The 15,142-nt window shown below is 35.3% G+C and overlaps 1 protein-coding gene across 1 annotated transcript in view; it reads left to right on the forward strand.

Moving 5' to 3' along the window:
- Nucleotides 1-15,142, forward strand: part of AQR (aquarius intron-binding spliceosomal factor) — a 100,690-nt gene that overhangs the window by 35,594 nt on the left and 49,954 nt on the right. The window contains exons 14-16 of the mRNA XM_019649186.1: nt 2,973-3,075; nt 5,613-5,764; nt 12,551-12,744. Of these exons, the coding sequence (XP_019504731.1) occupies nt 2,973-3,075; nt 5,613-5,764; nt 12,551-12,744 (449 nt within the window). The remainder of the gene's footprint in view (nt 1-2,972; nt 3,076-5,612; nt 5,765-12,550; nt 12,745-15,142) is intronic.

Here is a 15,142-nt window from a genome sequence, read left to right on the forward strand (position 1 = left end):
TAAAGAATACCTTTGTAAAATTTGCCTTTCAACACTTTTTTACTATAAAATAAACACAAATATAGAAAGCTACACAAAATAAATATAGAGCTTTACTAATTATCATAAGGGAAACACCATGACACCCTTGTAACCACCTTGTCAGCTATCACAGAACTCTCCCAGGTGCCCTTTTCTAATCACTGCTTCCTCCCTGTGCTTGAAAGTGGCCATTTCTTTCTAGGCTTTTATAGCCACCGCTATCTTGCTTTTCTGTTTTTTATAGTTTTATCACCCAGTTGTGCATCCCTTGCACATTTTAAACATGTCTTTTACTCTGCAGGTATTCCCTATCTCTTCCTTTTCTTTCTGTTGAAGAACCTGCATTATTTGATCTGTATATAGTTTCGCATAATCTGGATTTTTCTAATTGACTACAAATGATGTGAAATTTTTATACATCAGTGTTTCTTGCTTTTAGGTGCATTATTGCCTTGGTAAATACGGATAGCAATGATGAAAATATTATGATTTGCCAGTAAAATGTGTTTGGGGTTCTTTTTTTTAATCTTTTGATATTGCTGCTGAGTGCTTGGTCACTTTCTATCAAAGGGAAATAGTGTTAACTAAGGATAATATAAAGTATATTGTTCATTTAATATAGTCAAAGAAGGGAAGTAAAATCCAGGAATAAAATATAGTCAGTGGTTACCCTTAAATCTAGCAAAAAGGCAAAGGTTAATTCAGAACTCAGCAGTGATCGTTGGAGATAGATTTATGCAGTGTAAGTACACAGTGGAAAGTTCACGAACTTAATTGCCTGACCTTTTGTAAACCAATTCAGTTTTCTTGGTAATTTTGTCTTGTGCTAACTTAAGTATGTTAAGTATGTAACTTGTATGGTAGCATTATTTATTTTTAGATTTGCCAGGTGTAAATTAGGTGTAAAGGAAGAATCTTTAAACTACTTGAGACTGCATTAAAGTATCTTCAGATACTTTTTAGAAGTACTATTTGCATATGAATCATTGATATGCAGGTTACATGTATTAATGAAATCCACCCTTTATTTGCAGTTTTTAGTAGGCAGCATTTGTTAACTTGGTTTCAGTTTTCTGTGTGGAAATAAAAATAAGACCTTATTAAATATGCTGTATTTTAGACATTTTTAAATTAGATTCTTACCAAATTTGTGATGCCTTTTTTATAGAGAGATGTCTGATTAAAAAAATAATTCAAATATCAATGTTATTTTCCTTTTCAGGTTGTCTTGCTCTTCCCAAGTTGAATTTGCAGTTTTTGACTCTTCATGATTACCTCCTACGGAATTTTAATCTCTTCCGCTTAGAATCAACTTATGAAATTAGGCAGGACATCGAGGATAGCGTCAGCAGAATGAAGCCGTGGTTAGTAAATTGTTTCCACCTACAACGAGGAGATGCAAACAGTGGCTGACATATTTCTGTCAGAAAGGTCGAGAGTATATTTAGATAGTATACCTGGCATGTAGATGCCCTCCAAAATATGAGATATTTACTCTTTGAGAAATTCTTTAATGTGGATTAGACTATATTAAAAGTGCTAAAATATAAAATATATATCTGGGTACTTGGGGGTGGGACTAGGGATAAGGGAAGAGAGGTCATCCCCCTTGGTGGAGGTGGGATGTGGAGGGGAGTGGGTTGGGCATTAGCAAAAGGGCAAAGAGGAAAGGATGTGGGCTGGCCGGCAGGCCTGTACTAGGGCAGGACAGTTTAAGTCCATGGAGAAGCTTATGGTAAAGGAGTACTCTGCTACCCCACGCTCTCTTGTGGCTGTCACCTCTCCCCTCAGTCAGCCTCTCTAAGGAACCTGGCGGGAGATGAGGGGCCTTGCAGCACATTGCATGGAATGGAACAGTGGAAAGTCTTCCCTGGTCTCCCATCCATCTGTTGCCTTGAAGAGACCAAATCATCAGCATTTACTTTTAGGGCTGGTTGAGTAGGTCTTGTTATTTGGAGAAACCTGCTGCTTAAACTCCACTCCCCACCTGCTAGCTCATTCCTTGAGCTAATTCCATTAGCTAAGAAAAAAACTTTCATTCTAGTTATTGTAGGCAGCACTGCATTATGAGGTTTGTGAAGGGTAGTTTTGCTTTTTAGATGACTGACTTTGGGTAAATACCCTTCATTCAATATTTTATTCTGAGTATGAAATTGATAAGTTATATATCACAGGGGACTGTAAGTAAAATAATTCTGTAAAATGAATATTCATTACATTACAGCCACAGTATGCATACATATACAGTCATCCTGCATTCTGTATGAAAAGCCTGACATTTGGAATGGGAGCGATGCAGGTATCCTCCAGGCTTCTCTCCTTCCTAATTACAGAGAGCTGCATGGACACTGTGATTACGATCTAGTTTTTTTACTGTCACGTTTGATTTCATACNACCCAAATAAATGTGTACATGTGTACCCCCCATTCTGTCACACAGAATTTTTTAAAAAACAGATACGAGTTCAAGTTTAACGACATTAATAATATTTTGCTGGTTCATCAAGAACATTCTTAAAACTGATTTTTTTTTCATTGATAACTGCATGTGGCGGTGAAGAATGCTGTGACTACTTAGAGGACTGGGTGGTGCCACCAACTTGATCCGTGTCAGCAATTTTACCCACCATTGCTTTTGCACTGTCACTGTATATGTAAAGACAGTGGGGGGACAAAAACAAATAATGCCATAGTATTAACTTAAAAAAGAATTGTCCTTGTAGACTCCCTGAAAGGATCTTAGGGACCACAAGAGGTTTGCAGAAGACATTTTGAAAACCCTGTATTAGGGGTTTAACTTTCATTGCTGGTTTTTTATATTTGCTACTCATGTCATAGAATTATAATTATTGAGTAAAACCTTTTAGGCAATCTCTAAAATTACATGTTTCAAAAGTGAAGTTAAGTAAGTTGTTAAGAATAAAATAATCTGAATATTCTTTATTCTGCAGTTCAAATACGCTCCACCAGGTGGCATCGTACCTCTGCTTGTTACCAACTCTTCCTAAAACTGAAGACACAACTTTTGATAAAGAATTTCTTCTAGAATTGCTGGTAAATACATATTAATGTTCTTTGAATTTTGCATGTGGTTTTTCTGACTTTTTTGAACCATTCTTAAAGATGTAGATTGATACAGATTTTTTTCTGGACTAAAGATTAGGTAGATAATTCCCACTGTGGGAATTGTATCATCATTTGATTTTATCAGACTTCTTTTCTCATCTCTTGGATTTCTTTTCTCAAGTCTTTTACCTCTTAAAACTGCTTTATGACGTGAATTCATTCCACGCAAACATTTCTGAGCAACTCTTAAGTTAGGCACTGAATTCAGGCATTGGGGATACATATAGCTGGCACCTTTCCTGCCTTTGAGAGTTCACAGTCACACACACACACACACACACACACACACATAATACAGATATGTTCATATCTGTTTATTTTAAAAGTTATTTAAATATAGTACCTTGAATGTTAAGCCATACCTTTATCACTAGAAAATTCAGGAGTGTTTAGAAGTAGAGTAAGTCATCACTAGCTTAGTGGTTTCAGAATTCTAAGGGATTTCTCAATCATTTCAGGAAATGAGGGCTTTTACTCGCAAACTGATACCTTTTTTTTTTTTTTTTTAAATTTTTTTTTTTTTAATGCAGTTTTGGGTTCCCAGCAAAATTGAAGGGAAGGGGTACACCTTATTTTTAACTTCAGTAAAATACTTCATTAAATGGCTGAGTATTTAACCATACTCCCATTATGAAAAATGAGGTTTGCAGTGTTCATTAGTACCAATAATGATGCAGTCCTTGTACGTGTCGGTGTACCCCTATGTGTACATTTAGGAGAGGCACCTAGAAGTGAAGTTATCTGATGGAAGCCTGTGATTATTTAAAAGATAAAAGATGCAGCCATATTATCCTCCGAAAGGTACATATTCCCACCAACAACGTATTAAAACATGTCTCCTTAAGCTCCTACCAGCACCGAATGTTATGAGTCGTCCCAATTTTTGCCAGTCTTATGAGTAAAAAAAATAATAGCTTATTTTAACTTTTGTTTCCTGACTGCCAAAAGATTGAGTCATTTTTCATGTTTCAGACTTTTTTAACACCTATACAAACACACACTGTGTGGATGTGCATATACATTTTTTACACACGTGGAACTACAATGGGCACAAGGTTTTGTGAGTTATATTCCAAACTAATACTTTTAATGTAGGGTGTAAAATACAATCCCTAACTGTAGAAAGGAAGATTATACACTAGTTTGGGGGCAGTAACAGGAAACTATTTGTAGCAGGTGTTTTAAGCCTAGTGACAGGTGTTTAAGTGCCATTTGGAGAGAAATCCTTGGGAGGGTTTTGAATTAATTCAGCCATGGAAAATACTTTTTATCAATATATTCACTTGTATGAACTGTATGTCCTGCATTTGGGTCACCCTCTTTCCCTTCTTTCTTACAAATCACTTTTCATTGTCTCTGACTACAAGCACTTTTTAAAAATGCCTTGTCCTATTTTTCTGACAATGTGAAATCTTCTCTTGTAAGTCAGGTTTTGGGGATTAATCCTAAATCCTTACTATAGAAAGAAATGAGGATTGTTTTCTGTAGGCTTTCTAATGGGAAATAGGTTTGAGTATATAGTTCATCCTATGCCTTTTAGGGTCTTCTAGTTAAGATTTCATTCTTAAAATTTAAATAGTTATGCCAAAAGAAAACAGTTGTAAAAATTTAGAGTGCTCCAGCATTATCTTTCATTTCTTCCTTCTCCTAAAGGATTTCTTTAGGCTTTGGAGTCTTCTAATATCCAAATTATGATTAAAGGGTTGAAACATGCACATCGTTTAGATAATATCACACTATCTTCTTTCCTAAATAATACTATCTCTACTGGAGGGAATGTGACACATTTTTCAAGTGTATCATTATTTTAACATCTGTTAATTAGGTAATACACTTATTTCTGTTAATAAATAAGAAACATTTATTTCTGGAGTAATCTAACTCATTACTCCAGTATTAACAATAGAAGGGTACATAGGGATCAGCAAGTCCAACTCATTTTACAAAGAAGACTGAGGCCAGTTTATTCATAAACTTTCCTAGATTGTTTACAAGTTAGTACAAGGATGACAACTATAACCTAGGACTCAGGGCTCCTGTTGTTTTCTTACCTTGGTGAATGCTAAGTGCTATGGTTTTTAAGGTCTTGGCATGTGCTAGGCACTTTGACACTGTTTTATAGTATTCCATTTCATTTTCGTAAGAAACCTGAGAGGTGAGTAGCCTTTAATCTTTTTCACTGAAAAGCGAACTAAGATCAGGGAGGTTCAAGTACTTTGCCCAGCTTTTACAGAGCTTATAAGTAGAGGTGCTGGGAGTTGAATTCAGATCTGTCTGATTCAAAGACCATCACAATTGGTATCTCCTTCATCTTTTTTTATGGGGGGAAAAAATGGAAAAGGCAGTAAAAAAATCTCTTGTTAAGTACTACTATAACTGAAAAACATGTAACTTCTCATTTCATAAGTTACTTTGATTAAAACAAAAGATGCTTCTAACTTTCTTCCTGAACCTGTTTGTTTCAGGTATCTCGTCACGAACGTCGAATTTCTCAGATTCAGCAATTGAACCAGATGCCTTTGTATCCAACTGAGAAAATCATATGGGATGAAAATATTGTCCCAACTGAGTACTATTCAGGAGAAGGTATGATAAAGAAGTACAGGATCAGGATGTAGCATGGAAGTTAGTTTAGAATTCATATGTAATGAAAATATTCCTATGCACTGTATACATTAGGAAAATTTTATGATACCCTCAAATTTAACTTTAGAAGCTAGGAACTATTCAGTATTTTGAATGCTTAGCATTAAGGATTTTTATTAATTTAAACCATGCCGTGTGTGTGTGTGTGTGTGAGAGAGAGAGAGAGAGAGAGAGAGAGAGAGAGAGAGAGATCCTATGAAATACAGACTATAAAGCATTAAAACTGTGTTTTAAGGAGACATAATAATACAGCAAGTATAGCTTTTTCATTATGTCACAATAGGCTTTGTTTTGTAGTGCTTTATTTTTCAAAACATTTTTTAGAGGTTTCAATTGCTTGTAGAGCCAGATAATGACCACCAAAAAAAAAGACGTCATTAGTTGGTAATAAACCCTGAGTCTTGATTCAAAATGGTATTGTCTAGTTTGTTCACCTGCCTATTTCAACAGATTTATTTCTAAATGCTTTCACTGTCCTCTAAGGATGAGAATTCACCACAATTGAGTATATACCAAAGTGCATTCTGACACATTTTCAAGGCATATTTGAAAAACATTTCAGGAAATCTTTTGAACAATGTCATTATTGTTAGAAGAAATGTGGCTATTTTGATGACATCACCAGTATAAGTATTGGTACATTGATTTAAAAGAAAAATTGTTACTTCAGAATCATATCCTAGAGCCATAACTACAATAAACACAATGTACTAAAATTATACTAGATTTCAGAATCGACTGTCTTCATATCTTTTACTGTTATTTATTTATTTTTTTATTGTGGCAAGATTATAGTATCATAGAATTTTTTTTTAATTAGTTTCAGGTGTACAAAACAGTGCAATAGTTCAATACTTATACTTTTTACCCCTCAAAGTGACAACCCCCTTCCCCCAATCCGCTGCCCTACTCTCCCCCCCACTATCATACATATCTATTACAATTCCATTGACTCAACTCCCACACTGTACTCCACATCCGTGACTATAATATTTAATTATAGTTGACATACAATATTATACAACATCAGCTTCAGGTGTACAGTGCAGTGATCAAGCCTCCACCCTATCCATGAAGTGGTCTCCCTAACAAGACATGTGACCATCTGACACCCTACAAAATATTTACAACATTATTAATTATATTCCTCGAATGGTCTTTCATGTCCCTGTGGCAATATTGTAGTTATGTATTTATGCTGTCTAATCCCTTCCCCTTCTCCCTCATCCCCACCCCCTCCCAACTAGCAACCATCAGTTTTTCCTCTTTATCTCTGAGACCACTTCTGTTTACTTTGCTCGTTCATTCAGTTTTTTAGATTCCACATTTAAGTGAGGTCATATGGTATTTGTCTTTCTCCGACTGACTTATTTCACTCAACATAATAGTCTCTAGGTCCATCCATATCGTTGCAAATGGTACGATTTCATTCTTTATAGCTGAGTAATACTCCGTTGTGTAAATGCGCCACAGTTTCTTAATCCAGTCATCTACCGATGGGCATTTCGGTTGTTTCCAAGTTTTGGCTATTGTGAATAGCGCTGCAATAAACGTAGGGGTGCAAATATTTTTTCGAATTAGCGTCTTGGGTTTCTCTGGATAGATACCCAAGAGAGGAATTGCTGGGTCGTGTGGTAGTTGAGATGAAAGTACTTTAAATTTAATAAGAAAATGTTTATGAGTTTGTAGGATCCATATAAAAGGAGTAAAAGTACTAGCATTCACTAAAGAAAGGGGGGACGCATATGCAGAGCAAGTAAGGACAATGGATATTTTTAAAAGATAAAAGCAGCTAAAGTGAAGGAGTAGGGATGCATACAATTTATGGAAGCTAAAAATACAAAATCAAAATTAGACAAACTCAAAAGGAATTTTAGGGGGACCTGGCAAAACAACTCAGAAATAATAATAGTTTATTTGCACCAAAGTGAGAAAGTCAAATAAATAATCAGTGAAATGGAATGTATTCAAGGATAATTACAGAGAAATGAGTTATTTTTTCTGTTTTTTAACTAGGCAAGATTTTAGGGATGGGATTTCCACAATTAATTTTATTTAGGGGCAGATATGTTCAAAGTTACTAAGTCAAATAGTTAAAACAATGATAACACCTGTGCGAGAAATGGCCCGTGAGCTGATTTTTAATTGTCTCTTTTAATATTTTTCTCCCAGCTGTCTGTGAGAATTCTCACTGCCTTGTGAGAAATAGCAGCCGGTAGTTTTATCTCCTTCCACCTTCTTGGCATGCCACAAGGAAAGGAATAGCCCCTTAATGGTTCAGTTTTCAGAAATTATTGCTCCCGATATAGCTGTTTATAACCATAGGGACTATATGATACATTTATCCTCTAATTCTGAAGGAATCCAACAACGAAGCTGGCCAAATGTTTAACAAATGGCCACTATAGTGGGTATAGTCTGTGACAGATTGTTTTTGTGACTCCTGCTTCAAGAGCTCCAATCTGGTGCATTACACATCTAGAATAATGTGTACCTTTATTATTGCTGAAACTTGAGAAAAGCGTTAAGTTGCTAGAGAAGGTTTTATATTTATTACCCCTTAGAGCTTAAGGAGGTATTAAACACTGTTTTACATGGTGGTAATAAAACTGAAATAACTTACTGGCTACCCCTAGAAGTAGTATTGGAAATAAAACTCAAAAAAAAAAAGACCCTTTTTAGAAATTTATAGATGACAGATGACAAGTCTGCATTACGTTGTTAAGGGGGGAAAAAGGATGTTTTACCCGAATCCCTTCCCTCTGTTACACTGTAGACTACTATCAGAAGGACGTCACACGGTGGGTTTTTTTTTTTTTAAACATAGGCCTCTAGTATTATAGAATGAGAAATAGAATAGGTGAATTTTGATGGGCAAGATAGGGAATAATAGGGTATTGTTGGACGAGTGATTTATATTTGGGGGCATGGTGGTGAGAAAAGTGTTTTCTGGGAGGTCAGAGCCAAAATTCAGGGCTAGTATTGATCACAGATAGAGTAACCAAATAGAAAACGGAGGCAAATTTGAGAGGGAGTTTCTGCAAACAGTAATGAATATTGTCCAGTAAAAACAGAAGAAGTTTNTCTACCGATGGGCATTTCGGTTGTTTCCAAGTTTTGGCTATTGTGAATAGCGCTGCAATAAACGTAGGGGTGCAAATATTTTTTCGAATTAGCGTCTTGGGTTTCTCTGGATAGATACCCAAGAGAGGAATTGCTGGGTCGTGTGGTAGTTGAGATGAAAGTACTTTAAATTTAATAAGAAAATGTTTATGAGTTTGTAGGATCCATATAAAAGGAGTAAAAGTACTAGCATTCACTAAAGAAAGGGGGGACGCATATGCAGAGCAAGTAAGGACAATGGATATTTTTAAAAGATAAAAGCAGCTAAAGTGAAGGAGTAGGGATGCATACAATTTATGGAAGCTAAAAATACAAAATCAAAATTAGACAAACTCAAAAGGAATTTTAGGGGGACCTGGCAAAACAACTCAGAAATAATAATAGTTTATTTGCACCAAAGTGAGAAAGTCAAATAAATAATCAGTGAAATGGAATGTATTCAAGGATAATTACAGAGAAATGAGTTATTTTTTCTGTTTTTTAACTAGGCAAGATTTTAGGGATGGGATTTCCACAATTAATTTTATTTAGGGGCAGATATGTTCAAAGTTACTAAGTCAAATAGTTAAAACAATGATAACACCTGTGCGAGAAATGGCCCGTGAGCTGATTTTTAATTGTCTCTTTTAATATTTTTCTCCCAGCTGTCTGTGAGAATTCTCACTGCCTTGTGAGAAATAGCAGCCGGTAGTTTTATCTCCTTCCACCTTCTTGGCATGCCACAAGGAAAGGAATAGCCCCTTAATGGTTCAGTTTTCAGAAATTATTGCTCCCGATATAGCTGTTTATAACCATAGGGACTATATGATACATTTATCCTCTAATTCTGAAGGAATCCAACAACGAAGCTGGCCAAATGTTTAACAAATGGCCACTATAGTGGGTATAGTCTGTGACAGATTGTTTTTGTGACTCCTGCTTCAAGAGCTCCAATCTGGTGCATTACACATCTAGAATAATGTGTACCTTTATTATTGCTGAAACTTGAGAAAAGCGTTAAGTTGCTAGAGAAGGTTTTATATTTATTACCCCTTAGAGCTTAAGGAGGTATTAAACACTGTTTTACATGGTGGTAATAAAACTGAAATAACTTACTGGCTACCCCTAGAAGTAGTATTGGAAATAAAACTCAAAAAAAAAAAGACCCTTTTTAGAAATTTATAGATGACAGATGACAAGTCTGCATTACGTTGTTAAGGGGGGAAAAAGGATGTTTTACCCGAATCCCTTCCCTCTGTTACACTGTAGACTACTATCAGAAGGACGTCACACGGTGGGTTTTTTTTTTTTTAAACATAGGCCTCTAGTATTATAGAATGAGAAATAGAATAGGTGAATTTTGATGGGCAAGATAGGGAATAATAGGGTATTGTTGGACGAGTGATTTATATTTGGGGGCATGGTGGTGAGAAAAGTGTTTTCTGGGAGGTCAGAGCCAAAATTCAGGGCTAGTATTGATCACAGATAGAGTAACCAAATAGAAAACGGAGGCAAATTTGAGAGGGAGTTTCTGCAAACAGTAATGAATATTGTCCAGTAAAAACAGAAGAAGTTTGAAGAATTTAAGCTAAATATTATGAAATATTATTCTGTTCCTTCAAGAAGGTGTGAAACTCAGCCCTTATCTTCGCCATACCTCATTTAAAATTAAGGAAACAGAATTAAGGAAATTGAAATGCTGGATTCTGCTCCAGAACACACATTCACAGATGGAGCGAATGCAAACGATTGACAGGAGAGAGGTAGCTGAGCTCATTGTAATATAGGTATTTTTAATGTGGATCTAAGACATCCCACTGTTAAATGATCTGCATTAGGGGAAACAGGCGGTCATCCCCCAGTGATGCCAAAAAGTGACATCGGGGTATCGGGGTGGTGGTGGTGGGGGGGACTAAAGTACTTTCCAGAACCACGTCTTTGGCTCTAAGACTTAGAAGTTTTAATGTGTTGTGCAGATCAGAAGTGCAGACAGTAAAACTCACATAGCAGAACAGTTCCCCCTTAGTTCTCATTGCTTCCCCTGCTTCTTTGCATAAAACTTGTTGAGAGTTAAACAATAAAGTCACTATTATGACTTGGAATTGTTATTTCTAGCCACACTTGAACTCCACTCCATACAGAAACAAACCAGAATGGTCCCAGTACTATTAGCCACCCACTTACATTGTTGATTTTATTTAGTTGTATGTCTTGCTGCTAAGGCTATGAGCAAGCCGACTGTTTAAATTTGCCTTTTTGTCATACACTGGCTAACAAAATCAAATCAGGAAAAAAATTAAGATTAACTGGTATAACATATGCTGCGTGATCTAATTTTATGTTGCTTGTCTTCCGGTGTCTCTACTCTTAATAGAACTGGGAATCTAGTTGAATCCATTATTTGGTCAAATAACTGGGAAGCCATGGACTTTGACACAAGTCTCCTATTTCTTGACATTCACATATAAAAATTTTCAGTATTTGCCAACTGAAACTATGTGTATTCACCATCTTCCCAAGATGATATCTGTAAACAACGCTTTTGTGCCTTGATGAATTATTCTTGAGTTGACCTTTTCTGGTGAAATACAGCCAGACAGTTGTTGGAATGACTGATGGATAATTTAAACTGATGTTAGAAACCTCTACATATGATACAGATGGATTATATGCCAACTGTATTTTTGGTTACTTATTAAGAATGTTAAAAATAAGAATGATGATGAGCACCCAATTTTGGAGCTGTAGCCTGACTTGGAGGACTTATTCAGTAATGTATTCATGGCGTAAAAGTTTCTAATTATAAGGAGAAACTTTCATTTTATTTCTTATTTTTTTATTTTTTCAGTATTTTATTTTTTATTGTGAAATAAACATTTTTTTTAATTTATGCTGTACAACACAGTGCAATAGTTATACTTTTTACCCTTCAAAGTGACAACCCCCCTCCCCCAATCCACCGTCCTACTCTCCCCCCACTATCATACATATCTATTACAATTTCATTGACTCCACTCCCACACTATACTCTACATCCCGTGATTATATATATATTCAATTATAGTTGACATACAATATTATACAACATCAGCTTCAGGTGTACAGTGCAGTGATCAAGCCTCTAACCTATCCATGAAGTGGTCACACAAGACATGTGACCATCTGACATCCTACAAAATATTTACAACATTATTAATTATATTCCCCGAACTGTCTTTCATATTCCTGTGGCAATATTGTAGTTACCTATTTATGCTGTCTCATCCATGCTGTCTAATCCCTTCCCCTTCTCCCTCAGCCCCACCCCCCTCCCAGCTAGCAACCATCAGTTTTTCCTCTATATCTCTGAGACTATTTCTGTTTACAAGAAACTTTCATTTTAATTATTGCTATCAAACATTGAGCATTAGAGATTATAGAAAACTCATAATTGTATTACAGTGCAAATATAATCATTGATCACCTCTGAGATAGATAGATAGATAGATTGATTTAGCTCAGTGGCCCATGCAGGGCCACTGTGCTCTAACCAACTGACCGCCCCCACCAGCCGCCCCCAACTCTGATATTTTAAATGTTTTTTATATCTCTATTTCCAAGATAAGATGATGAGAATTTGCCGACAAAAAACTAAAAACAATGACATTTTAATAAGTGAAAAATGTCTTTATGTTTTACCAGGCCTTCGTAAGCATGATGTGTGCTTTCTAATTACCGTGCGACCCACAAAACCTTATGGTACCAAGTTTGACCGGAGGAGGCCTTTTATTGAACAGGTTGGACTGGTTTATGTCAGAGGCTGTGAAATCCAGGGCATGCTGGATGATAAAGGACGTGTCATTGAAGACGGTATGTGATCTATATTTTTGAAAGAGTGTATGTATATAATGATAAATTACTTTACCCTTTTTCCTTTTTTTGTACTTTAGGCAATATTTTTAGTTGTTTTATATACTAAATAAGCACAAAGGATTATGTGTAAAATATGGGTAGAGTACCTACCACCCAGTTTTANTTATATTTTACTTACGAGCGAAATTAAGCAATAATACTTAGTTTTTGTGCTCTATTAATAAAAAGATTACTTTTACTTACATTGTTTTCTGCTGGAGGAAGAAAATCTCATTTTTTGGAATTGTGATACTAAATTTTTCTAAATTTTCATTCCTAATTGTCCATCATTGAAAACTGTTAAAAATGATGATTTCTAAAAAGGGACTGGGCTTTTTTCTGTTCGAGTATCCTGAGGTGGAAAAGTAGCAGAGGCATTTTTACTCATTGCATAGCTCTCATGATCATGTTTTCAGGCTGCTGACACTACTGAACAGGGTAAGAGAGGAACACTAATGAGACATCTGTACTGAATGCTTCGTGTTGCAGGTAGACTCCATAAGAGGGAAAAAACATTGGGGAGATTAGATTAGTGCTTCCCTGGGGTTAGGAACAAGGATTGACTGCAGTTGGACAAAAGGGATCTTTTGTAAGTATGATGGGAATGTTCTAAAATTGGATTATGGTAATGGGTGCACAACTCTATAAATGTAATAAAAATCATTGAATTGTATATTTACAACGAATGAATTTTGTGGTATATCAACTAGTAAAAAATGAGGGTGGTGATAGAAAGTTATTACAAAGGGTTTAGACACTGGTAATTCCTTTTAGAAATCATCCCATTATGAACCAAGTCATTGGATTGCAAATCTTTTATTTTTAATTAGTTTTACTCTTTGATGTTATGAAGTTCTACAATTTTTTTGTTTTACCAAAGCCTTTACTTAGGATGTAGTTTATTTTGTAATTATGTCATTTTTGGTAGTACTTGACAATTTTGGAGAATTGTAGCAGTTTGTATGTTACAGATTTCCCAAATATACTATTTAATGTAAAAATTAAAGCACTAGTTAGACTAATATAAGAAGAAAGAATGAATGTTTGGATGTTAATGGTTCTAGTTATTGCAACTAGCTTGATTATGTATCCCCTCAGTCCATAGCAGCATCTTTTAAATGATTTAAGTATTATACCCTAAAGGAGGCATTTGTATATAGATATTATCATTTGTTTGCTTATTTTTAATTTTTTAAATCTTACCTTGTACTAAAATGTTTTTGAAACAGCTGCAAAAATACTTATAGTACATAAGATAAAATATAAGTAATTCAGACTATCTTGATAAACAGTGGGAAAGGATAAGAATATAAAATAAAACTGAATGTGCTAGATTATTTCATTCTTTGACAAAATGGCTCAGCTCTTATGTATATAGAGTTATTTTTTTTTCCAGGGGGTGTGGGGATATCCCTCTACATCCCTTTTTTTTCTAGACCATGTTTGCCTGTTTCATCCTACCATATGTACTCCCTAAATATTGAGACTTAGATTTATTTTTAAATTTGGAAATAAGAGTTACTAATGTTAGGGCTTAAATACCAGCTAAACATTTATTCTTACGTACTACTTTACTTGTCCAAAAGTTGGGGGAAAGTTATATTTTGTGTGAGTAACCACCCACTTCTTTGGCTTTCAGGCAGTCTGAGTATGGTGGTGTAGTATTTGGTGGTTGGGCACGAATGGCCCAGCCCATTGTGGCTTTCACCGTGGTTGAGGTTGCCAAACCCAATATAGGTGAAAACTGGCCAACCCGAGTTCGTGCGGACGTTACCATCAATTTGAATGTCAGAGATCACATCAAAGATGAATGGGAAGGTAATTTTATATTTCAGTGTTACCTTTTGCCTTTTTAGTTTATATGTAGGCTTTCACTTAGAAAATTAGCAAAGCACTTTTACTAAATGTTACCCTTTTGAGCTTTCATTAAATTTTATCTTTAAAGTTTGATTTAAAGAATTGCAATTGTCTTTATTAGTAGTAAAAATACCAATGATCATATAGGAATAATTAAATACTATTTTAATAAAAAGCATAAAATAGCATTCATATCAAAGTGTTTTGAAAATTGTAGTTTGCAGAGATGAAAGTACTTTATTTTTTTTTACAGATTTTCTCTATGATTTTTCTTTTTTTTGTTATTTTTTTATTGTAAAATACACATTTTTTAAAATTAGTTTCAGCTGTACCACACAGTGCAATAGTTATACTTTTTAATCCTCAAAGTGACAGCCTCCTGCCCCCAATCCGCCGCCCCACTTCCCCCCCATATCATACATATCTATTACAATTGCCTTGACTCCACTCCCACACTATACTCCATGTCCCATGACTCTCTCTCTCTCTCTCTCTCTCT

This window comes from Hipposideros armiger, unplaced genomic scaffold (assembly GCF_001890085.2).
Source record: "Hipposideros armiger isolate ML-2016 unplaced genomic scaffold, ASM189008v1 scaffold_130, whole genome shotgun sequence".
Taxonomy (NCBI): Eukaryota; Metazoa; Chordata; class Mammalia; order Chiroptera; family Hipposideridae; genus Hipposideros; species Hipposideros armiger.